The 25,568-nt window shown below is 41.0% G+C and overlaps 1 protein-coding gene across 1 annotated transcript in view; it reads right to left on the reverse strand.

Annotated features, from left to right (window-relative positions):
- Nucleotides 1-25,568, reverse strand: part of atrn (attractin) — a 141,499-nt gene that overhangs the window by 92,602 nt on the left and 23,329 nt on the right. The window contains exons 6-15 of the mRNA XM_079573306.1: nt 22,186-22,354; nt 20,358-20,448; nt 17,799-18,048; nt 17,056-17,239; nt 16,484-16,638; nt 12,027-12,111; nt 6,708-6,922; nt 5,152-5,273; nt 4,031-4,169; nt 3,443-3,624 (exon numbers count right to left, since the gene is read on the reverse strand). Of these exons, the coding sequence (XP_079429432.1) occupies nt 3,443-3,624; nt 4,031-4,169; nt 5,152-5,273; nt 6,708-6,922; nt 12,027-12,111; nt 16,484-16,638; nt 17,056-17,239; nt 17,799-18,048; nt 20,358-20,448; nt 22,186-22,354 (1,592 nt within the window). The remainder of the gene's footprint in view (nt 1-3,442; nt 3,625-4,030; nt 4,170-5,151; nt 5,274-6,707; nt 6,923-12,026; nt 12,112-16,483; nt 16,639-17,055; nt 17,240-17,798; nt 18,049-20,357; nt 20,449-22,185; nt 22,355-25,568) is intronic.

Below are 25,568 nucleotides of genomic sequence, written 5' to 3' on the forward strand. Positions count from 1 at the left end.
CCTGGACACGAACTATTCACCTCTCTCCCCTCAGGCAGGAGGCTACGGTCTATCAAGACCCATAGATCCCGCCACTTGAACAGTTTTTTCCCCACCACCGTCAACGATAACAAGACCTAGTAACAGTATAGACTGTAATCTGCTCCATTGCACTATGTGGTAAGTCCGCACTTAGATCCGCTGCAATCACTTATCACTTTATCACAATATGGAAATCCAATCCCGATGTTGTTCGATGTCAATTGTCTTATTTTTTTTCTCTCATTTATTTTAATATTCTTTATGCATGCCCCATAGTGCTACCGTTTGAAGTTTTATAGCTTATTTTTTTTTATCTAAGCTCTGTGTTATGTTTTTATGTGTAATGTTGCACGTCTTCACAGAGAAATTATTAGTTTGTGAACCGGTTTACAAACAATGGTAATAAAAACTATTCCGATTCTGATTCTAAAGGCTCCAACAGAACAACTTTGAGAGCAAAATCAGCATGCTGTCTATTTTATTCATTTATTTAATGGTTCATTTGGTCGGGACAGTGCATGTTAATGAACATACATGGGTAGTAATAAGTGCTACTCACCCCAAAATTATGTGATGAAAGGGTCTTTTTCAACCTAATTATAAATACTGCACATATATATATGTATATTACAAAGTTGAAAGAAAACTATTCAAAAGTTACAAAAGTAAAGCAAGTAAGAAAAGCAATGATTGAATGTCCACAGCCAGCCATATAATATCACTATAATTTCAGACTGGCGACTGGTCTATATTTAGTTGGTAGAAGTCACAGTGCGATATAATCATCCAGACTTTCGCCTCCATCTCTAGGACCTGCAGTGATGAAGGCTTTACTGACGCCGTTAATGTACCTTAAAGAGCAGAGCAGCCTGACGGAGCCTCTGCTGAGCTCTGGGCCCTTTTGGGATTACGTAACGCTCAACAGTCAACTTAAAGTGTCAGCACATAATGAAATATTTAGACGGTTTACTTGTGATCAGGCCAGTGCTGCATATGATTTAGTCTCGAGTTATGTTGGGCTATACTGGTAACAGGATGAAAACATTAAAGAACATCTTAATTAGGGTTTGGAAATGCAGCTTCCCTTTATACATATTTTATACCCACACACAAGTCTAGAGTTCAGGGCAGGTTCAAAGACTCGTCCTCATTAAGGTATAGGTCTAGAAGATTCCATATGCAACTTCACACTGAGAAGAGGTTTGTTTTAAGTCAACCGTATGGCATTACAAAGTGTTGGAATTGCAACACTTTTTCAATCAAAAGTTTGGTTTTGACGACAAGCCTTTAATTTAGCCAATAATTCAAGGCAAGGTCAGTAACTAGCATGATTAAAAGTATGAGGCTATTTAATCTGTGATTCAGCACAAGGAAAGCGATGCTAATAACCCACTATATATGAACTGTAGATTCAAAGTCCCCCTGTACTGGAAGTTTCTGTGACTTTGAGCCATGAATGTTTGGGCAAGACTCATCAGAATCAAGTTCAATCACCATTTTATGCTAATTTAGTTGTTTACTTGGTTGGACCAGTTACTCATGTAAACACATCGAATTGTGGCCATAAGCTGATATCCATCCGTTGTCCTGCATCTTTATAGCTGGAGAAAAGTTTCAAGGGCTGCATCTGACTTCCTCAAATAATACCCCCTATGTCCTGGTCCTACCTCCTTACCCTTAACCTTTCATGGGGTCAACTGTTAGATCTCTATGCAGTTAGAACTAGAGCTTCGGCAGCATTTGCCCAATTTGACTGTCCTCCCCCAGGGTGGAAAACACAGGGGAAGTGACGTCGCCAATAGGTGTGACATGAAAAACTACATCACCCATATAGTATTGGACTCCAAAAACACTCCTACTGCAGCCGCTGACTTTAATTACTCAAACATGAACCGCAATAATAACATCAAGCCACACAGTAAACAGACAATGATAAAAAGCTGTTGCAGATTTACCTACCACAGCTCCAGCTTTATCGAAAAAAATGTAATTGCTTTGGACAAATATTCCACCAAATCCTGTCCTTTGATTCATCCTCAGACAAAGATGCCGCACAATGTATGCAAATTAGCCATGTGGATTAAGTTTCTGTTAAATGAAAGCAAAAGCACAAACTGCCTTAATTTAGGCCATTGCCTGAGGCGGCTCTTTAAAAACAATGACATGTGACCGTGCTGTGGTGACTCTAACATGTATTTTGCAACAGTGGCTTATGGGACGGCACATAGCTCCTAATCGCTGGTGAGGGAGAGGTCCCAATGCTAAAGGAGGTATGATAGTTAGCATTGAGGCTCCTTTCCCTAACTCCTTCCTAACTGACAGACTATTCGGAGGCTTCTTATCATGGCGGATGCTGACGCACTTCCGGTTTGGCGCTAGACCTCCAACCAATTTACTGGTTTCAGCTTCAGCCACAGACTTGGGAAGAACAAACAAACAAAGGCAACACTTAGCCCAGGGAGAGGCGACGGCACCAACAGCTGTGCCACAATGTTCCTGGAGTTTTCTTAGGCAATACATCACACTATAACGCACTAGGTAATGTTGCTATTTATACAATTCTACCATCTAAATGCCCTCTACACATAAACAGCTACAATTTATTCAAGTACACTTAACAGTTTGGTCTATATCAGCTCTAAACGGGAGTGAAATTGCAATATAGCATCTTACGTGCACCTGAAATAACCCCAGCTCCTCCATGTAAACACTGCAGATCCATATCTCTATATTATGTGCGTTATAGCCAGTGGCAGCAGTGAAATAGAGATAAGTAAAGCCGTTTGTCAGTCCGTCCTTCACACCTTCACCTTCATTTGCAGCCGCCCGACCTGCCTGGGATGATCTAGCCTCGCCCCGCGGAGGAGAGTCGATGGCCGGGGATAGATTTCTGGATGTTTGCTCTAACGGAGCGCGTAAGAGATGTCGGAGCTCAGAGGAACCGTTCTGTTAATGGGAGATTTGTTTCATGCTCAGTGGCCCAAGAAAACCACAGACAAAACATTCTACTGCAGCTCACCGATTGACAAGAGGAAAATCCAAAAAGTGAAAAGAAAAAATAGAGAAGTGCAAGGATTAGCTGGGAAGTTACAGGGAAGAGTTTGTTCTTCCAATCAAGCAGTTCAAAGATGGGAAAAAAAAAAAAATCAACATTTGCCTGCTATGGCTCTTATGAGTCACCATGTTGTCGTGGCTGGACTCTGTCATCACAGCAAGAGGGTCCTGGGTTCAACTTCCAGACCAAACAAGGCATTTCGGTATAGAGTCTGCATGTTCATGAGTAGTTGCTAGGCCGAACATGGTCTCATCGCTTCACCAAATGAACAGAAAGAGCTTTCTATTAGCAAAACTTAGCTATTGATGTATTTGTAACATCATAAAAAAGCGGAAGCAGCAGAGAAGTTTTTGGATAAGTCCTTACCACCACGCTCATGATCTGCAGCTCTTTCAGCACAAAGTCCACTTTCTTTTGAGTGGTGAGAGAGGCCAGGACGGCGTTGTGGCTCCGACAGGCCAGTTTAGCGTTGTCATACGAGTCTTTGGCTGTGATGAACTTAAGGCAGGAGTTTCCAACGAGATGCCAGCTCTCACCGCAAACGTTATCTGCAAAATATATAGAAAAGGTTAGAGGTGAGACAGTATTTTAAATGCAACTTAAAAAGAAGTCTTGATGTTGTAAAGTTGTATATTATCATTTGGATTTAATGGTGTACAATTTAATGCAAATCAATGGAAAATACATTTTTTATGATCAACTGTATTTGTTTGCATATAAAAAAAAAAGAAAAGTTTGATTCAATATCTGATTTAAATCAACCTGTAATATCATACCTCGCCTGTAAGGAATTGTGTAAAATGTGGTGTAATAAAAATAAAAAATAAACTTCTGTCTTGCAGTGCATCATTGGTCTGACATGTGCCAGATAAACAGACTGTGTTTTGGAGAGCTGATCCCCTGAACTGATGCATTATTTATAATGTGGGTCTGTCCAGCTTCTGTGTGCTGTACCGGGCAGAGAGATGCACTCCTGGTTCCTGGACTCCCACTGACAGTTCTGGTCCACGGCGCAGCTCTTACAACTCGTTTTCTTGTTGCAAACAGAAGAAGGATTGTCCTTAGGGCAGCCTTCAAACTCTGCAATCGCCCCCTAAAAATAGAACATAAAATCAGGACAATACACTGCTACAATTTTCCACTTTCTCATCTGTATAATCAGATTTCAAAATAAAATCAGCATTACTATGAAAGGAAATGCTATTGTTTTGAACAAATAGTAGATAATTTTAGATCACAAATCATCTAAATGAGACTAAGTTCTTGTATTTCACCCATGTGAAAAGATATAAAAATTTCTTTGGTGGTAATATTTTAATGTGTCATAAACAAACAGGTCTCCAACATCATGTACTTAAGGATTGTAGCACAGGCTAATTTTCAGCAAAATAGATAATAAAAATATATTAAGGCAGTCGTTTATTGCATGTTTCCTGAATTGAACAACTGAAATAATAAATGAATTTTCCTTGATATTCAAGAATTTTTATTCAGGATGAATCATTTTACTCAAGAAAGCCTGAGTTGTTGGCACTAAAAGCCATAGAAAACGCTACAAACATAAACCAGAGGAGACATACGAGCGCTCAGCGTGCGCCGCTCAGAATCTTAATGAGCCCAAATTTAATCTCAGTTGATAAATCAGATTTAGAGCCGGGATCAAGAACATGCTCCATCCGTCACTTATTTAAGCATAATTCAGAAACGCCGACATATTTCCATTTATAACAGTGAGGGAATTACAGGCTGTCAGTTATATCAATACATCTTGTTACGACATTTATTTATTGTTTTAATCAATGTTAAACAAGACATTGTTCACCATACAGGCAGAAACAAAAGCCCCAGAGCGCAACACCATTCTGCACTGGATTTAGAGTTTTCTCATTTAAAAACATTAAAGGCATGGGGTTTTTGAACACGCTCTGCCAGTACTAGATGTTTGACATAAATTATTACTGTAATTTCAGGCTGTGTGTTTAATTAACAGTGTAAAATATCAAAGCCGCACTCTGAAACATTCCAGGTTACATGTTGCCGTGTCACAACAGCAACTACAGATTTTTTTTTCTCACCAAGCCGGAGGTGCAGTTGCTTCCTATGGACACGCACTGCGAGGAGCACCACTGGCAGCCGTTGGTGTTGGCGGTGCAGCTGTAGCAGTCCGTGTACTGGTCACACCTCTCACTGTCAGCATCTGGAGAGGCATAAGACTGAATAATTACAGACTGAAGGGTACACAAATATGGCAGAGCAACCGTCATTTCTGGCCAAACAAAAATAATAAATACAGTACATAACAAGGTCACATTTGCATCAAAGAAATAGGGGACAACATGAACAATGACGCAATTGTATCCAGGAAGTACATGACAAAGTGCTGACACCGTAGAAGAAAGAACAGCTAAATTAAACAGGTTTACCCGAGGATTACTCAAAACTGTGTGAATGGAGTGAAATACTCAAGCTCAAAAAAGTTGATATTGCATGATCTCCTTTAATATTTGACCATAGATAGCGTGAGCACGATTGTATGACAAACCTCACAGCCCCAGAGCAATGATTAAAATGTACTGTGACCAATGCCATAAGTTTTGAAGCCAAGCGGTTTGTTGTCCAAATGGAGATGTTTGAAAGTGGGGCAGGGTGAGGCCAGCAGCGGCCGAGGCCTGACACTGTATTAACCGAGCGGGAGATTTGGGCTCCACAGCAGTTTCCCATCTGTTGACTCTGGCGGAGGGAGCTGCTCCGACTGAGAAATGGGGGCAGCATGTTGTGGAAATAGGAGCGTTTTTGTGACAAATGACAAACCGCAAACTGCAGTAAGAGAAATGTCAGTGGGGAGCAGCTGAGGAGGCTACACTGTCCCTGGTGATTACCTGCAGCAACGCGGAAGCAGGGGATCATGGGAAATGGGCACAATGAAAAGAGAGGTGACTTTGGGTGCCGAAGTATTTTTGTGTAGCATTTCTAAGGTTTTATTAGAACAGTTTCAAGTTTATTTGGCATTATCGCCACACAATTGATAAATCTACAGGCTAAAGAAAAAGGAAAAACTTTATTGAATCAGATCTGTACAAGAAAACCTTTACTTTTTCCTCCAATACAGCTGGTATTGCAAGAAAAAATAATCTTCCCTTTCTCTGCTCTTAATACTAAATGGTACACTAAAATAGAAATAAGCTTGATCTTTCAATGAGCTTTCAAAAGTAATCAAGGAATCATTGCTGCCCTACATATAATAATAATAATAGGACTCATTGCTGCCACAAATGCACTCTTCTGCTGGCCACGTTTCGTCTATTTTTCTCAGTCAGAGATTTGCATGGGCACTGGCAGTGTGTGACTAACAAGCAGCTCCTGACAGACAGTGCATCTCATTGGGCGCGAGCTGTGGAGCCTGGAGAACAGCCGACTAAGACGTGAATCCCCAATCACGTCCCATTACCTGAGACGGGCAGAGATGGTAACATTTACCTGAGTAGCGTTTTGAATTATTTATACTTAGATGTTAAAATGATGTCAATTTGATGATACAATACAAACGTTATGACCTAAAGTAATGGCCGAAGATGGGGTGGGATTGAAAGCACTGACCTATTATTACCTTCCCTGAGCAGTGGGCACTTACATGATCTGGTGGTGCAGGAGGGGGGCAGCTCGGGTGTTGTCTCGGCGCTCTCCCAGGGCAGGCAGGTCGACTGGGTGCTGTTCCACACGCACTGTATCCCGGGCCAGGCCTGGGCGCAGGAGGCGTCGGAGGAGAAGGCCGCGCAGCTGGGAGAGGTGTACAGGAGCACGTCGCTGAGGAGCAGGCTGTTGAAACCGCCGAAGACGTGCATCACCCTGGCGGAGAGGGGAGGAGAAGGAACTGTTTATTATTGGAAAATCAAATTAATGTGTGTGTGTAAGGAAAAGGCTTGTATATTGCTGGTATGATCATTTTTAGCATGCTAACAAATCAGATAGACGCAGGCCGGAAACACAGATCAGAGTGTTTCAGCAGTAGAAGACTAAATTACCAAAATATAAAAGGATTATTTGGCAGAAAAAAAACACTCATGAACAAAGTTGGCCTGTCCATTTCTGCTCCAAAGTCCATCCACTTTCCTGGCTAAATCTGGGTAGATCTGAGCAGCTTTGTCTATAAGGGGTGTCTCATCTTTCCGCGCTCATAAGTCTGTTTAAATCCCTGCCACGCGCCGGCTCTCTCTCCCCGCTGTCTGCCGCCTCCACCTCCCAGCGGACTCCCCTCCTCAGTCCAGGGCATTTCTGAACACTCCTGCCCCGCCGCTACGCTACAGGATCAGTCCCGGTGCAGCTCCGAGTGTGTGGCGGGGCGGGAGGGCACCGGGGACAATTTGCGCCGGTCTGATCAAAAGTCTCCACGGATCATAAAAGGGCACACTTCAAACTCTTGTTCTGGACGTCCTGCTGTGAGCTCAGATTAGAGAGAGGAGAACGAACGGGCCATACCTCCTTTTTCCTTTTTCATTTTTGGGACAGATGAGTCACGGGGGGAGGCAATGTCGGCAATTACATCAAAAATGTCTTTCAGATATGCTTTCAATTTGCTCTGAAGGCACCACATAAACTAATGGTGATAAGATAGAAATCCATGCATTGTAGGGCAAGTCATATCTTTTGATTGATAACCATAACACTTAATCATGTCCTTATACCAGGGTAGAGAAGAGGTTTTTATTTTTAAGATTTCATAACAATTACCCATTTGTGTCCCCACATATTAGGCAAATGGGATATAAAAGTTGCTAATGTTTGCATTGTGTTTTGCGTCTTAAGGAGGATTCACACCAACCCGACCCACTGTCACTGTTTGGGGGGGAAGCTCAGGTTTCCTCTCGTCTGACCCCGTCTCACCTGCTGAGAGCAACATCTCCACTGAAGCGAACTGAACCCCAGACCGAGCCTGATAGCTGCACAGTGCACGTGCACAAAATGTTTGTAGTGTACGTTTAGTACTAAAGTGTAAACAAATAGCCTCGGTCCCCGTTCAAATGCTGTGTAGTGATAGTCTCAGGCGAGTGAATTGTATTCTCAGATAGTCCCATCGACTTTTTATTTCATAGCTTATAGTTTGTATATTTTTCCAGCTGATAAAACATTAGTGCGAGGGAGACAAATTTAGAGAGTTTAGTTACTCAAAAACAAAGCTCTCATTCTAATATTCAGCTGACTTGCTGACCAGCCAGTAACACTCATCCAATCACAGCACTCCGAGCGCGGCGGCAGGGAGATGCCGAATTGACAAACGCAATCGACCAAAAAAGGCTTCACCGTCCCTCCACGGACCCGGCGTCAACGACCAACACATCCGTCCCGACATCCGTCAAAACCTACCTGACCCCTCCCAACTATCTATTAGATGAACACAGCATTTTTGAAACTTTTCAGTCTGGTTTTAAAAATCTTCACAGCACTGAGTCGGCACTTCTTCGTGTTTTTAATGACATTTTTATCTCAACTGATGCTGGCTACTCAGTTGTCCTGGTGCTGCTAGATCTGACGGCTGCATTTGATACAGTGGACCACGCGATTCTCCTCTCACGGCTTGAACACTGGGTGGGAATTCGTGGCTCAGCCTTGCAGTGGTTCCAGTCATATTTGACTGACAGATGCTTCCGTGTAAATTTTGGTGCATGCGTTTCCTCTCAGGCCCCTTTGTCATGTGGGGTACCACAAGGATCAATACTTGGCCCTTTATTGTTTTCCTTGTACATGCTCCCACTTGGTTCCATTCTGAGAAAACATGGCATGACTTTTCACTGTTATGCCGATGACAGTCAAATCTACCTGCCTTTAAAGAAGGGTGACCCACATGCTGCTAGGCCCCTTTTCGATTGCATCAGTGATATCAAAGCGTGGATGGCCCTTAACTTTTTATGCCTAAATCAGGACAAAACTGAAGTCATGGTTTTTGACCCTAGTGGCCCTAATTGCACCCCTCCTGACCTTGGCTTTTTGTCTGATTTCGTCAAGCCGGTTGTTTCCAATTTGGGCGTAAGAGTGGATCCCGAACTCAAATTTGAGAAACAAATCAACGCTGTCGTTAAGTCCAGTTTTTTCCACTTGAGAAAACTGGCGAAATTGAAGTCCATTTTATCAAGGCAGCATTTTGAGACTGTAATACATGCCTTTGTAACGACCAGGTTGGATTATTGTAACGGCCTTTATGCTGGTGTGAGCCAGAGGGCGCTCTCTCGACTGCAGCTCGTTCAGAACGCTGCAGCTCGGCTTTTAACAGGGACACGGAAACATGACCATATCTCACCGGTTTTAGCTTCTCTCCATTGGCTCCCAGTCAGATTTAGAGTTGATTTCAAAATTCTTCTCTTTACTTTTAAAAGTCTGAATGGCCTCGCCCCCACCTATCTGTCTGACCTGATTCAGCCTTACGCTCCCTCTCGTGCTCTCAGGTCAGCGGATCAGCTGCAACTGGTTGTCCCAAAAACCAAGCGCAAACTTCGGGGAGATCGGGCCTTCTCTGTTGCCGGCCCGCGGCTGTGGAACCAGCTGCCATTAGAGATTAGACAGGCCCAGTCCCTTCCTGTTTTTAAATCTCTCCTAAAAACGCACCTTTTTTCTCTGGCGTTTAATGCAAATTGAGATTGCTGCTGTTGTTGTACTCCTTACCTCATATTTTTTTACTGTAAATATTTGCATCTGTTTCTGTGTGCGGCACTTTGGCCAACTGTACAGTTTTTAAAGTGCTTTATAAATAAAGTTGGTATGGTATGGTATGGTATCGATTATCGCATTGGTGTGAAAGGTCCTTTAAAGGGGCTAGATGCAAGTTGGCCATTTGTTACTCACTACTGCCACCTCAGGTCATACGTGTACGTGTGCATCTTCTATGTTAAGCTCGTGCATGACGGCAATTCGGACCCGAAGTAACAACTTTTTGAGTGACAGTGCAGGATTTTAGAGGCAGTTGTGGTGAACAGGTCTGGGCTCATTCTACACCATAGGACATTGCTGGAACATGTAGGGGGAGGACATTTTTTTACATTTTTAAACTCCGTATAGTCCCTTAAAGCTCACACACTGTCATTTCTCTAACAAGAAATCCACAGAGCCCAATGGCTTGGGGTCCTAGATCTGATAACTAACACCAGTGGACAATAAACCTAACAAAGTGACAGCTTAAATCTTGCCTATTTTATTGTGCCATTTTTAAAACTGTAATTGTGCTACATACCCTATAGTTGAGTTACTTTCATTGACCAGTTCTGCAGAAACAAGCTTCTGAATTCATTTGAAATGACATTAAAAGTTTAATTCATTTATGAAAACTGTATGCAATCTACTCAATATTATTGTAGTGCTAGCTGTGATTCTAGTAGCAGGTGCAGTAGCAGTGTAGAAAATGGCACCATCAAGTTTTGGTTTATTTCATTTGCAAAAGCTGACAGTTGGAACTAAGTGTGGTTTGTTTTGTTTGTTTGTTTTTTAATGACTGACACTATATCAGGCGAGCCATTCACTCTCCTTCAGATAATGTTCTTTATATAGCCACTTCAGGTTCATCTGTGTGACTGTTTTATGAGCGCATTCTAAAGTCATTGTGTTTATCTAAATGAAGTCAAACAGCTTTAATATGCAACTCTGTCTTATAAATATGATTTAGCTCACTATTAACACAGCAGATTGTACACAGCGCAAATCTATAAAAAGGTTCTCCCAAAATTACCTCACTTTGGGAATATAGGTCTAGCTCTATAAAAATGACAAGGAAATACACTGGTTTCTCCCCATTAAATAAAATATGTATTTTTTATGGAGGGAACTGACGGTAATTTGATTTTAGGAAGACATTTTGTAATTTTAAAAGTCTATAGTCTGTAATATCCGCACACTGAAACGCACTGCTCTGCCAAAAACGGTTCCATTCGTATCTTCATACAGCCATTATAGGCATTACTGTCCAGGGAGCAATTTTCCAACAAATGGAGCTAACAGAGAGCTTCAAGTGAAAGATAGTCTAAGGAGAGAAACTATATTTCTTACGGGGGAAATGAAATGGTTTCATACATAGTCCCGTTCATAAATGGGAATACTGTCGATTCTCAAACATTAAACAGAGGATGAATAAAGATACAGTGGGGAAAAAAGTATTTGGCCAAAATCCAATACAATGTCTATGTGAAACTGACCAAATACTTTTTTTCCCCACTGTATTAGTGTTTTTCCAATACCATTTCTTCCCATCAGATACATGGGCTCAGGGTGGCTGCTGATGCCCGTCCAATACCACACAGTGTAAGACAAAAACAACAGCAAGGCCTGTTAAAAGACGCCAAGTCTTTTCTTTCTCTATGATTGAATTCTTAGATCTTGCAGAGCCTCCACAGCCAGTATTTGATTTAAGCAGCATTGACCAAGATGCAGCCAACGGTGCTGCCATCAATGGATTCTTATTTAGAGACACACATGGTATTGGTTTGGTGGTATTTTAGGTTCTCACCAAAACCAATACCTGTAGTGATATCAAAACAACCCTTAAAGACATAATGAGGAAATATAAATAAATGAAAGTGTAACAAAAGTGGTTTAAAAATAATGTCATAACAAATTGTCTGGCAATGAAGGCGTATTGTTTAGAAATGCAAAGCTATTATTACAATATAGTGCTTTTGCTTAAGCCCTGTCGCAGTGCTTTCTTAAACTGTGATGCAGCACATTGAGCACAGATAATACGTGGGCTGCTTCAGGTGGTTCAAGCTCCGCTGCAGTTGACTTCTTTGCCTAATTTAGAGTTTTGTTATTGAGTTAGTCTTTATTACGAATTCGTTTTCTGATGATTTAGCCTAATTTTAGCCATACCTAATTCAGCATACATTTGGTACTGACTTTATTGAGTGTTTTTCAAAAGAATTTCACGCTTTACCCCAAATACCACAGGTTTGAAGAAAAATAACATGAAACATACCCTTCACTGAAGACCGCCGAGTGTCCAAAGCGGTTGATGTCGTGGTGCAGATCAGGCCGAGGAAGGACCGTCCACTCGTCACACGCTGCACAGAAACAATTACGTAGAAGAAGTCAGGTCTCAACAGCTCATAGTCCAACATCAATCAACATAATGTGTGTCTTTCAGTCAGAAACACAGCCTCAATAAGATCTGCTGGACAACAACAATGATATTTTTGCAATATTTTTCACAATACAGCTTAAGTAAGAGGACCTAAAGTATTCAACCATCAATCACCCTTTAAAAAAAGTTACATTGTGGGAGCCTCAACACAAAAACGTGCTCCTAACTTTGGAGAGCTATAACTCAGTGGATTGATATTTTTTAAAAACGTTATTTTTTGTTCAGAGATCAGACCCTCCTCTAATACATGTAAAAATAATATTTCTTTATATAACATTTCTTTCTTCACAAAGTTACTGTAGTTTATAGTCCACTAAAAGCAAAAGGGTCATATCTGGTCTGGTTGATGCAGCCAGGTGTCTGTACGTAAGAGCAGGATGTGTTTATGTGGCAATTTCACATTAGCATTGTGCTCATAGAACTCCATTGAAATCACTATCAACCCGCTAATTAAAACAGACATTAAACATATATTTTCACATGTCTGCATATTCTTGGAACACCATGGACTTCATATCAATGCCCTGGTAATGTTTTTGTGCTTGGGTGAAAATGGGTTAAACCCTATGGCCACCAGCAATCAAAGCAAAGCAGCAACATCTCTTTGCTTCCATTCATTGTATTTTGTTGCTGTATATATATCATATTTCGGTTGTCAATAATAGAAAGCTTAATTTAAAATTGTCTTCATGTCCCTACTTCCCAACCCACCTGTTTGAAAATCATAGATCTAAAGCATTCTATGTAGAGCGTGAAATGAAACTTTACCCTCCAAAAGCCCATAGTGACCTGGATAGGAAGCAGCCACAAACAAATCTTTATTGCTTATAAAGTGTATAAACCATGCAACAGTTGTTATTTCATCACTTTCTGATACTAAGCATTTGTTTTGCTGCGACCGAAGGACAACCAAGTGACAAAGATGTGATGAACTGTTGGTACGACTTTATTTATTGCTTCGCTCCTTGTCGTCACATAGAAAAACAGGTTGAATGGAGTCAATCTGCATATGTATGATGGACAACTCTGTGGCAGCTCTGTACCATGTCTGGAGTGCTGACACTGAAATCATATACAGTAGATTTAAACAAGTGTGAGAATGGGATCCCCATCAGAGATTGTGACAAGCGCAACAAGACAGACAAAACGGCTAAACATACAGCACTGTGTGGGAAATATTTTAGATGGATCAAACGTTGCAGCCAATGCAGCCAGTTTTGTCGGCAAACAACTTCTATCTCACTACAGCATACATTAAGGGTTATTTGTGAATTATTTGACTCCAGTTTCAACTTCAACTACAGAAGCCCAAGGGAGTCAAAACATCAAGCTCAAACTTTGGAAAAAGTCAAATAGAGGATATCAAGGACAAAATATGCAATGTCATGCAAGGTCTATAGAAAGTTACTGAAAGGACTTGCATGGTTTGTTTGAAATTCGAAAGAGTTGGGAGAGACAATAAGCAAATTGTCTGAGCCGGGAGTGGATCTCAAAAAATGCCCAAATAGACTTTGAAGTCTTGGCCTCAGCTCTGGTCCCAGTGAAAACAAAGGACTTGGAGAGTTGAGTGTGAAAGTCAAAGCCCTTTGCAGCCGGCCCATTGCTGCAGTACATCACCTTCACATCCCACAATGCAGTGCAAGTCATCATTGTCTCCCACATCCAGTGGCATCAGCCAGCATTGAGGATACACGGGTGGACAGTGCCCCCTAGAGGCTCAAACAAGAACAGGAATAAACTGACTTGACACAAAGCTCATCCAGCAGTGTCAGGACAGCGGACAGCTCCTAAATTCACTGCTGTAATTGAGTTCGGCTTGTTAAGAAGGCGCAATTAGTTGCCTTTTTGCGGGGCAATCTTGGCTATAATTACCACACAATTACTGAGTTTTAGTGGATGGCAGGGCCTACAGCTGGAGAAGAGGAAATCCTGCACTCTCCAATTACAAGATGACACCGACTGGGGCTGAGCTGATGAGTCTGGCACTATAGTTATACTTTTCTATGCCCTTTAGAAAGAAAGGAAAGTCACGTTTTATGGCAAAGGGTGAAACAGGATTTCTCGGACATACCATCCTTCAGTTAAGACAAATACATCATGGAGTGTTGACACCAAACCACTTGTTACTGTTGATGGTTATTAAACAAGACACAGACTTTAATATGCAACTCCAACTTTCCAAATTTTAGCTTTCTTCAATCTGCCCTTTCAATATACATTTTCTTAGGATAAAATGTCATTGTTGCTGAATTGCTTCACAGTTTGGTCTAATCTCGATTTAGTTTATTTATTGCATTTTTAGACTTGGTTTAGTCCAGGTCTGGGCTTCATCTCACTCTGGTGAAAAGCCAAATACTTTATGAGGTGATATTTAAGATGAAAAGTTTGAGAACCACTGAGCTAGAGTATTTCTGTTACTTCACCTTCACCAAGACAGAACGGCAAGTGACCTCTTTTCCTGATCGTGTCAACGTGAAATGCTCACTTATTGAATAAATGAAATTAAATAAAAATCCAACCCACATAAGATTTTGTTGACACAGGAAAAATATATATTTTCTTTTAGCATTGGTCTTGGAAAATCTACTATCTTTGTGTACAAGCAGGATTAGTCTCATTATGCCAATTAAATGAGTGAATAGTGGGCACATAGATAAATGAGAATAGTGGGCACATAGATAAACCGAACAGGACATCGACTGAGGATTATATTAATGCCTTTGCTTGAGCTATCACCACATTATCCGCCTCCTCTTCGAGCTCGGATCTGCTTAAGACGGCCCTTTTGTTGAAGAAGCAGCTGTCACAACATGCAATTCTCATGTACAAAGGCAGTCGATTTGGTCCAGGCTGCGTGTGGCCCCCATTTCTCTGGCCGTCAATCATCTTTGGAACAGAAAACCGAATGGATTTGTGCGATAAACTGCAATGTGAAGTGAAGTCTCATTCCTACAAACTAAAGCCGCACGTGCTAATGAGGCTGAAATAGTCACAATATGGGATGTGAAAGAAACTAGTGACAATGCATTCTAAAACATACTGTAAAACCACATCATTATGCTCCGGGTCTCAGAGGCACTGCAGAGGTTAACCACACATCATTTATATATTAATGAATTAGTTTGAAATGAACTTTATGGGGATTTGTTGTATTTAGCCTGTAATCACTCTCATTTATCATTTGTTATGTAAAATTACGGGGGAAATAATAAGGAAAGATCTTCTGTCCAACTAAAAGAACCATCTTTAATAGTTTCAACTAAGAAGACAGTATGAACCTTTTCCAAAGAATGAGGAAAATCATTGCATATCCGTTGGAAAGTGAATGCATTATTGTTTAGGGGCCCTGTGGGATCTTTGGATCAATAAGGGGGTTGCGACGTGCTGGACTTTAGGAAGCGCTGCTCTATTCTGTGACTGAGTAGAGTTGAAATGCATGGGCTTTGTCTAAATTAGGCCTGAATGCATTTGTCAGCCTCCTAGTTAAACCGCCAAAGTCAAAGTATCTTCAGCTTCTTGGGAAAATAGAAACTTTGGCGTAACCTGTCTTCTGAATGGCTGAGTTTTATTCTTTGTGGACAAAAAGAGCTATATTTACCATTCATATTGGTTCAAATCGTTCCATAAAAATATGCCTCCTCCTTTTACTAAACCAATGCATCGTTAATCCTCTAGATGGAGCCATTTCTTACTTATTTCACAAGTGTGCTTGAAGCAACCATGGAAAGTGAAAGTCCTGAAATTCTGCATGTTTAGGCTCCTCCTTTTCCATTTTAACACTTCATCAGCACTTAGCAGGTCTGGAGATCTTTATGCATGAGGTGGGACAGTAGTTTACCTCCGGTGTAAAGACTCCTGACCTTCTGTCTAACAACACAACACAGACATCTCTGCTCCTGTGGCTTTGTGGCACCGTGTGAATGCAAAACACCCCGTGCTTAAAAGGACAAAGTGTGAGATCAGCAGATTCACAGAGAGGTGCTGATGCAGTGAATGTAAAACATTCAGGCCCAAGGAGAGAAGCAGCCAAATTTAAATTAACATTATGGAAAGATTTGTTGGGAAAGGTAGCGTACATTATGAGTTCAGTGACTGCCATGGTTTGTCTTTACCAATGCTTGAGAAGTGTAAAAGTAATCTTCTATTTGTCAAACATATGAAGCTGAGAACATTAGGAAATCACCGGTAACGCTTCCAGTCACAAAGCATTGGTTCTCTGTCAGATTAAACTGCATCCAGACTTGGGCGTCATGACGGATTAGTGGTGGATCTAAGTTGAGAGTCAAACATACCCAGGTTGTATGAGAGGAAGTCGGAGGAGAAGCACTTTGCTCCGTGGCTCATGGACGTGTCATTGTGAGTGTTTCCACCAAAAACCAGCATCGTCCCGCTCACGATCACCGCTGTGTGAAGGTACCGGAAGAAGCCGCTGTCTCTCAAGATGGTCCTATCAAACAAAAGAGCAAAACAAATAAACACACCAATCCACAAAAACAGCACATTGTACCATCATTTATAAGGTGATTGTTCTGCCTTCATACATTTATTTTAAAAATTACAGTATGCCATAGTGGACACTTCCAACAGAATGTGGCCTTTCTGAGCAGCACTGCCCCTAACCAGATGATGACCACACGAGTATGTTATCTAAAGTACAAGCGCACTATAAACTCATTTTCTACAGATGATGCAGTATGTTTAAGGCCAATAGAGGTATGGCACAGTATTTGAAATAAACATAACATTTCCCAAGTTTAATTGTTACAAATGCTAATGATAAAGAACAGTATGTGCCCATTTACAAAGCTTTACCTAATACGAATGAGACGAACAAAATGTGACCATACTAAAGTGTTTTTCTTACCACTTCCTCCTGTCCACATCGAACTTGTACAGGTCTCCCGCCAGGCCGTACTTGTTGGCGCTGAAGGCCTTGTACCCTCCGTGGATGTAGATGGCTCTGGTCCCGGGATCGAATACGGAGCTGTGCCCGTACCCGCCCTGCACCAGCGCCCCGTCTGTGGATACCACGCTCCAGGTGTTCGTCCCTAAGGAGAGACGACAAATAAAAGATTACAATAGTGCTCTGTGTGAGATCATGGGTTTTGCTTAGAGAAAATAAACACTGGCTAATATATCATAATAGCAAAATATCAACATAAATGAATGTGGAAGATGCTCCAGATATGATGACGGCTGTAAATATTGAGCTTTGACACAAACAGCAATAGTTCCTTTACTCAATTTGATGTCACTTCTTTCTTGTCATGTAATACTTATAGCTTGGATACTGCATGGTAATCTCTTCCTTGTTAATTCTATACATTTACATAGCATCTTGCCTGGTACTCACATTGGCTTGTTCCAGATTATTATAAATTACAAAAAGAACCTCTCAAACACTGGACATTTGGCATTTAGATAAAGCCTAAAACTAAAAGCGTTCTGCGTAGGCCTTATCCTGAAAATGAAGTATCAGCTTAAGTAATGACCTTATTCCAGATTCCATCTCATTAAATAAAATAGAAGGCAGTGGCTTTGGGGCACATTAAAAATGCACAGACACATTGTTCATAGTTTTGGGACACTCTCGTCTCGCTGACTCACCGATGTTATACTCCTGCACTTGGCTGATGTATCCATAAAGAGGACAGTGGCCGAACATGACGAGCATCACAGCATTGTCCCCTTCCTGGAGGGGGGGCACGATGTGGGCGGAGTGTCCCACCACGGCGTACTGGTCCTTGGCCCGAGGGCTGAGCAGGACCCAGGTCTGGTTCTGGATGTGGAAGACCCATAGCTGACTGGACACGTTCCCGGTGGAGTCAATCTTCCCTCCGTACATGTAGATCTTACCCTACGAGACAGAAAGTTTTAGACATAAAAGACTTTTTTATAAAATATTAAGCTCTAGATTTTATTTATTTTAATCAGCCTGTCAAGAAATGTGAACTAGCTACCGTGCTACCGATTTTTGATTGATCGGAATTAAGAAACATATTTGTTATTCTATCTGTTGTTTATTTGTAATGTTGAAAATGTAGAAGTTAAAAGAAAGAAAAACCCAGTGATCATAAAAACATAACTTATTCAGTTTGGATGCTCTTTATTTAAGTCTTCTTTCTAATAAGCTCATTGGTGCAAAAAATGCTTCTTTTTTTTTTTTACTCCCCAGACAAGGTTAACTGCTGACATTTCCTCTGGCACTGCTCCAGTCTGAGGAGCAGACCAAATAAGTGTCTGGCATTTTCCCTCCGAGGCCAACGCAGGATATGGGAATATATCTGACAGGGAGAGGCTGCGGCTGCTCTGGACTTGGGAGGTTTGGGTATTATTACAACATTGTCAAATTCGATTTAAATACTTTTATTTAACAGGAGAATGTAATCACCAAAAGGGCTGTAAGAGTAATCACAATCTAAAGTTACACAAGCAAATACTGCAATTTTGTAGAAACAAGAAAAATCACAATGAGATTTTTTCTAAATTGTTTGGCCATATTTACAATGTCTTAGCTGCATTCTCACAAATTATCTGCATCGTGTTACTTCATCATTTCCCTCTTCTGATGCTTGGATTTGACATGTTAAGACTATGACTGGAGCAAACTTCTCCCAAGTTCTTATCCAGTTGGCTCTATGAAGAAATAAACTAATAACAGCTGATTATATCTGTCCTTTCGAATAAAAAGCAACAGGAAAACACATTGCTATGCATGAGGAGGCCGCAGAGGTTTTATTGTCTCGCTGTCTCGCTTTTGAAACATGACATTTCCCATTTGGTGCAAGTTGCAAGACAAGACGTGCACGTCATCGCTCTGTCCGTTCTGCATCGCCTCTGATTAGGGATGAGCCACTTGTGATTTTTCTGACAAATGTTGCAAATCAGATCAGGGATTCATGCAGAAAAATCAACATTCAGTTCACTGCACTTTCAAACATGTCCAGACACAAACATTTGAGAGACGAACTGAAATATGAACCGTGGAAGACCTAAACTTGCAAGAACACTATTTTGCCAATATATTGTGCAGCCGAATATTTAACCCTACCTTTGGTTACATTTAGGATTGTATAAATAAGCCTTTGAACCTGGCACTGTCTCTCACACACTGATGTGATTTGTGCACTTCAAACCTCTGCAGCTCCGGCCACTGCGCTGACAGCCTTTCCTCTTCCTCATTTGTAATTCTATCGGGGAGCTTTTCACCACTCCACTGCAGCGAATCAAAAAGCCACACATTTCAAAACGAGACATCAGCCCGGGCTCCAGTAGAAGATACACAGAGCGCGGAGGAGTTTATAATGTTCGATCTTTCCCCATTGTCTTCCATAATAAACTAGAAGCTGCGAGGATGTGAGTGAAGGGGCTATAAATAGAGCGGCCACAGCAGCAAAGCGAGAGGAGTGTCCGGGATGCGCCGTTTGGGATGGGTGGGTTTCGGATGTATATTTGGGGGATGGATTAAGCGCTGTGTCCGAATGTCCACTCTAAACCTTAACCCCTCAATCACAAGAGAGCTGCACAAGAGTGAACTATAGAGCACTCATTCTGTTGATGATTTATTGATGGGATTCTGGCACACAAGTTCAAATGAAATTGGCTAAACTGCAAAAATGTATTCCTGCGATAAAGACCAACCAAATTATAGAGAACATTCGGTATTAATGAATAAGTACAAGTCAGATGTACTTTATTCAATACATGGCTGGATTTCTACTCAGGAGTCTTTGGGGGAGGCTATAAATCATCCAACAGCTCAAGCTAAAGTTAAGCAGCAAATGTGACTTTCCACCCAAACAGCTTAATCAAGACTTCATTCCAAAATCACGACACTACAGCCAATTAACCACTTACCCCCGCCTTAACCAAGTGCATTTTCTTGGGCTTTACCCAAATCTAAACGCTTGTAGCTGATAGCCCAGAGTAACGCCTCATTTGAAAGCTACACAATTGATCTAAACTGATCTTTTTCCTCGCATTGTTGCTGTGCTGTCGATTTTTAATAATCATCACTCTTCTGTCACTTTTTTGTTGTGCTTTCATCACATTTTTTAGTCCAGACGTTTTCCCCTCTCTGGTCTCGTCACTGGAACAACACCAAAACACTGACGTAACCAGTACATGGTGCGCTGTGTAGGGAACAGTGTGGACATTGGGACGTACCTCGTGCAGAGCCAGAGAGTGACCGTATCTAGGGGCGACGGTGTTCACAGAAGGGTCCAGGGTCAGCCACCGCCTGCTGCTCAGGTTATACCTACAACAGACGAGGAAATGAGTCGGTTAGAAAGATTCATCTTGTACTTAGGTAGTAAATGTTGTAGTATTTCACAAGTTCAGTACATACTTCCTGTCAAATAAATATATTCACAAATGACTATTACTTGAAGATATTTGACACACTCCTAGTCTAGTGTCCAGCATGCTTTATTTTAAGAACTGTAGCTTGCTATTAATGTTCCTTCCCCTCTAGTCAAGTAAAAAAAATCTACCTTTACCCAAATCTAAAAGCTTCTCAACTAGAGTTCACAGCCTATAGGCCACAGTAAGAAAAGTAATTTGAAAGCTAAGACCCACAAAACTCATTGTAACTTTTAAGTTTCGCTGTTACCGTTTTTTTTGGTCACATTTTTGAAGCAGCTTTGTTGTTTTTCAGTCACTTTTCTGTCTTGTTTTCATAGGGTTTTTTAGTCATCTTTTTGTCCTTTTCTGTTGCTTTCTTCATTACTTTTGACGCTTTTTTGTCGCGTTGTCATCACATTTTTTGTCATGCTTTTGTCGCTTTTTAAAATTGTGTTTTTGTGCATATTTGTTGCTCTTTTGTTGCTTCTTTGACACTTTTTTTTGTTTTTTCATCGCTTTTTAGTTGTGTTTCTGACACTTGTTAATGTGTTTTTATCGCTCTTTTGTCACCTTTTTTTGTTGCATTTTCATCCTCGTGAAAAATAGAAAATGTGCTCGGCTCAAGAGGTTAAAATAATATTGAAATCAAAGGTGGTCTCTTATTTTTAGTACAATGAGAGGTACTTCAAGAAAAATGTACTTATTTCTGGATTACTTTTTGCAGTGTGTCAATCACTTCTTGCCTTATCCTGTGTCCCTATTAAATGACACACGCATTACTTATATGCAACTAAAATTAAAATATCTTATAGCCTACAATTTGCCCTATTTATAAAGCTGATCATCAAGGAACACTCATTTTTGATAAACTATGTCAGTATGGAACCTGCCTGGACAACTAAGAGTTACAGCGGCTCTTTACAATACAGTGAATACACAACAGTATTGATCAAATTCTACAATTCATTTCTCTTTGGTGAATGCCTGAATTCTAAAGCAAAAAAACAATGTGTACACGGACCAGTTTGGACTAATCATACTTCAAAGTATAACATTTCCTGCGCATTTACATGAAATAAATTGGTGTTAGTAAGGTTTAACACCACCAAAAATGTCTCCTTGGTATGCGGAGGAAGACTAAAATGTTTAAATATTTAGTTTCCCTCGGTGAATTTAAGTACAGTTGTATCCACCGCGTACGAGCAGTGAATTTGGGATGAAAATACCGAGGCCTTGAACTGTCAGCGGCTTCATAAACACCGGGAGAGAGTGGATGTTCCTGGGAGGAGACGCTCGGCCCTGTCATTTTAGACTTTAATTACATATTTGACTTTGTGCAGGCTGTCTGAGAAAGTTCTTCACTGCTCATTTTATCAGAGCTACAGAAAGTTGCTCCTTTGATCATGAAGCTGAGTTAAAGTAATCAGGTTGTTTTCATGTCCAACCACCTCAAACATACAGCAGCATGAACAACATACATAGAGAGATAAAGGCGCAGTATCAGTGAGGACAGAATCTACTCATCCACTGAGACTTGGCCCGACAGAAATAAAGATAGTGTTGACAGAAAGGAATCAGTGACATCCTCCACTTTAGGAACCACTGGTCAGTTCTTCAGTTTGAGAGTGGACACAGATTCCAAAACACTCACGCTTTGACCATGTGGTACTCCGACGCATTGAAGACGTATCCCCCGATGACCCACATGACGCCCTGGTCCACCGCGGCTTTGTGGGCCGCCCTGCCCAGGCCCGGGTCCGAGTAGTCTTCTCGAGTCCAGAAGGACGAGTTAGCCGGGACAGATACCGAGCAGTCCGGACCTGGAGGGAACAGAAAACAAACCGTCTCAGTACTTACTTATCATCAACTTTTGGACAATAGGCAGAGTTTTAGTTTTTGGTTAATATCTCAGTCATCACTGAGAGAATCCACATGGATTAAAAACTCTCTCAAGGTTCATTGCACCTCTGTCAGCACATATGAACTAAAGTCCAATTATTTTCTCATGAGGCGTCCAAAAGTGGTGACATTTTTCAAAAACATGAGCGTCATGAAGGACTTTCAGACATAAAAAATAATGTGGCGGGTTTGTGAATCCAATCACTATCAAATACTGATGAAGAAAATTAATTGTTCAGAGATTTCTTGCAAAACTGTTTTTCTCCCATAAAGTTGTATTGGCCCCTGCCCTCCCCCTGACATTATGACATCATCACATTGTAAATCGTGAACACAACCTACAACCAGCCGAGGGAATTAAACATGATTAAAAGCAACATATAATGTACGAGCCTCAATTTTTAGCTGATGGCACTGGTAACAAACTGGAAGTGACCGGTAGTTTGAGAGGAAAACAAGACTTGAAATATATGAATGGCACTTCTATGTTCTATCTTTTGGGCAATGAAATAGAGAGAGAGTCGCAGCCGTAGCAGATGAAACGACCCAAGTAAAACAGGATTACTCCAGAAATACTACTCAAGGTAATTTTGATGAGGAAACAATGACATGATTAAAAGGGCAGCTGTGTATAGTAACCTATTTCAATTACACCAAAGGGAAAAATATTGTACATTACATTTTAAGACTTCCAGCTAACTCTTAAGTTATTCATGAAGGAACACACTGGGAGCCAATAGTCTGGCTGCTTCCCTTTTGTCAACAGTGACAATAAAATCAAAATAAGGGGATTGTGTATTTCAAGTCATTTTGAACAATGCTGCAGACAAAACCAGAACAAGCTATTTTTAGGAAAAAAGGATCATGTCTTGTAAAAGTCAAGCGAACAGTAGCAGCTAATTAACGGCATCTCCATATCCTTTAAACAGGAAGTAACAGTCGGGAGTTTCCCATTAACTTCTACTGTATCATCAACAATACAGCGACATGGAGGAAGTGCTGTGAGTCACAGAAACAATCAAGGTCATGGTTGTCATTTTGGGCTTGGCTCAACATTACTTTGCAAGTATTTTATGTATGACTGAACAGCCAACAAACCTGTATTTGTTACATAGGGAATATAATTTGTAATCGGCTATAGAGACTAAAGAGAAGCTAATAAAGACTAGAAGTGCAAGTCAACCTGTTTCTAAACTCCCTTGACTTTTGATAATTAGCCGTGGACACACTGTATTGCAGCGACTCGGTGTGAAGCGGTGCAAGACTAATAAAGCAATTTAAAATGGCCATATGAGTCCATTCAGCGGGAAGAGGAGGGCACAGTTTGAAGCATTGGTGAACTGCACTCTATACTCATTAGAGAAGTGCTGGTGTGAGTTATACTGTTAAAAGTCAAAATGGTGGCAGCAGAAGTTGTGTAGGCAGCTGAAGAGAAGTTGAATCATGGGTAAAATATGGAATTAGAAAATGAGAACAAGACTGCACTAGAGGGTCATGAGAAAATATTAATGAACATTTTTGCAGGACTAAAGATACTTAGTTTTCTTTTCTTCTGACCTTGTAAATGTCTACAGACTTTTTTATGGAGATCTTCAGGAATTGCAGATCAAGTGCATCACTATGAGCAACTCTGCTTTCAGTGATTAACATGCCGTGCAGTGTAACCATGAGGGGAAAGGAGATCGATTTTTGAATATGATGTTAACATATGATTGTTGTTTTATTGAATCATGTGGACACTTGCTACATACCAATTTTCTTCTGCTTTAAAGGAATAGGCCACCGTTTTTATATACTAAAATATGTTCTTACCTTACTTTAGTCGAGTTAATATATCCCCGTCTGGTCTTTGTCCGTGCGCTCTGTCACGCAAACGGAGCACATACGCAGCCTCTCCCACATGTCACATAGCTCCGAAAAAGCTCACGATAGAAGCTACCAAGCTCTTCCACGTGTTCCCTATTTAAATAAAGTTACGTGAAGTGTTTTCATGCGAAGTATATTTACCCAGAAATGTAGCATGTCGATTTTATAAGCAAATAAAAAGGGGGACTATATTGTGAGGCGTAATGATACAAGGAGTAAAACGTCCGCGCAGTAACTCCTAAAGGTTATTGACGGAAGTGAGCGGGGGGAAGTCTTTAGGAGTTACTGCGCGGACGTTTTACTCCTCGTATCATTACGCCTCACAATATAGTCCCCCTTTTTATTTGCTTATAAAATCGACACGTTACATTTCTGTGTAAATATACTTCGCATGAAAACACTTCACGTAACTTTATTTAAATAGGGAACACGTGGAAGAGCTTGGTAGCTTCTATCGTGAGCTTTTTCGGAGCTATGTGACATGTGGGAGAGGCTGCGTATGTGCTCCGTTTGCCTGGCAGAGCGCACGGACAAAGACCAGACGGGGATATATTAACACGTCTAAAGTGAGGTAAGAACATATCTTAGTATGTAAAAACGGTGGCCTATTCCTTTAAAACTAGGTCCTCCTGACACCAGAGACGTGAGGTGAAACATTCTCATCTCAGTCAACTTTCAAAACCATGATAGAAAACCCCTGGACAGCTGAGAGCTTAGATAAACATGCTCAAAGGGAATGCACTTGTTGCTCCCTATGTATGTTTTATAGTCAATAAAAACTATTTATTTATTGAACAATTACAAGACTGACTTTTACAGTGTTTTGGTGGGTGTGATATAGAAAACAATTTAACCTTTTCCCATCTATGTGTAAAATGTTTCACTTTCCCTTAGACTATGACTCAAAGCATTTTTGTATTGTCTTTAACACCGTGCGGCCGTGATGTCTGTCAGAGTGAAAATAGCTTGATCTAATGCTCTGCTGTTACTTTGATTGTCTCCCTAGCAGTCAAGTTAAACAATTTAAGGTTGTCAGGCTCCGATCCTCAACCTACAGCAATAATAAATATCACACAAATTAATTAGCAAACTTAAATGCACGTTTGAGTTTATAAAACGGGATTTTGGGAGGAGACACAGGGGGATTATCTTCCTGGGAGCGATGCCACAGTTCCAGCACAGTTTTTGGCATGTGCAGACCTGCTTCCTGCTCCCTGATGATATGAGACAATACACCCAGCTATACAGTCCTCAGCGAGACTTCTAGGC

This window comes from Gobius niger, assembly GCF_951799975.1.
Source record: "Gobius niger genome assembly, chromosome: 16".
Lineage (NCBI taxonomy): Eukaryota > Metazoa > Chordata > Actinopteri > Gobiiformes > Gobiidae > Gobius > Gobius niger.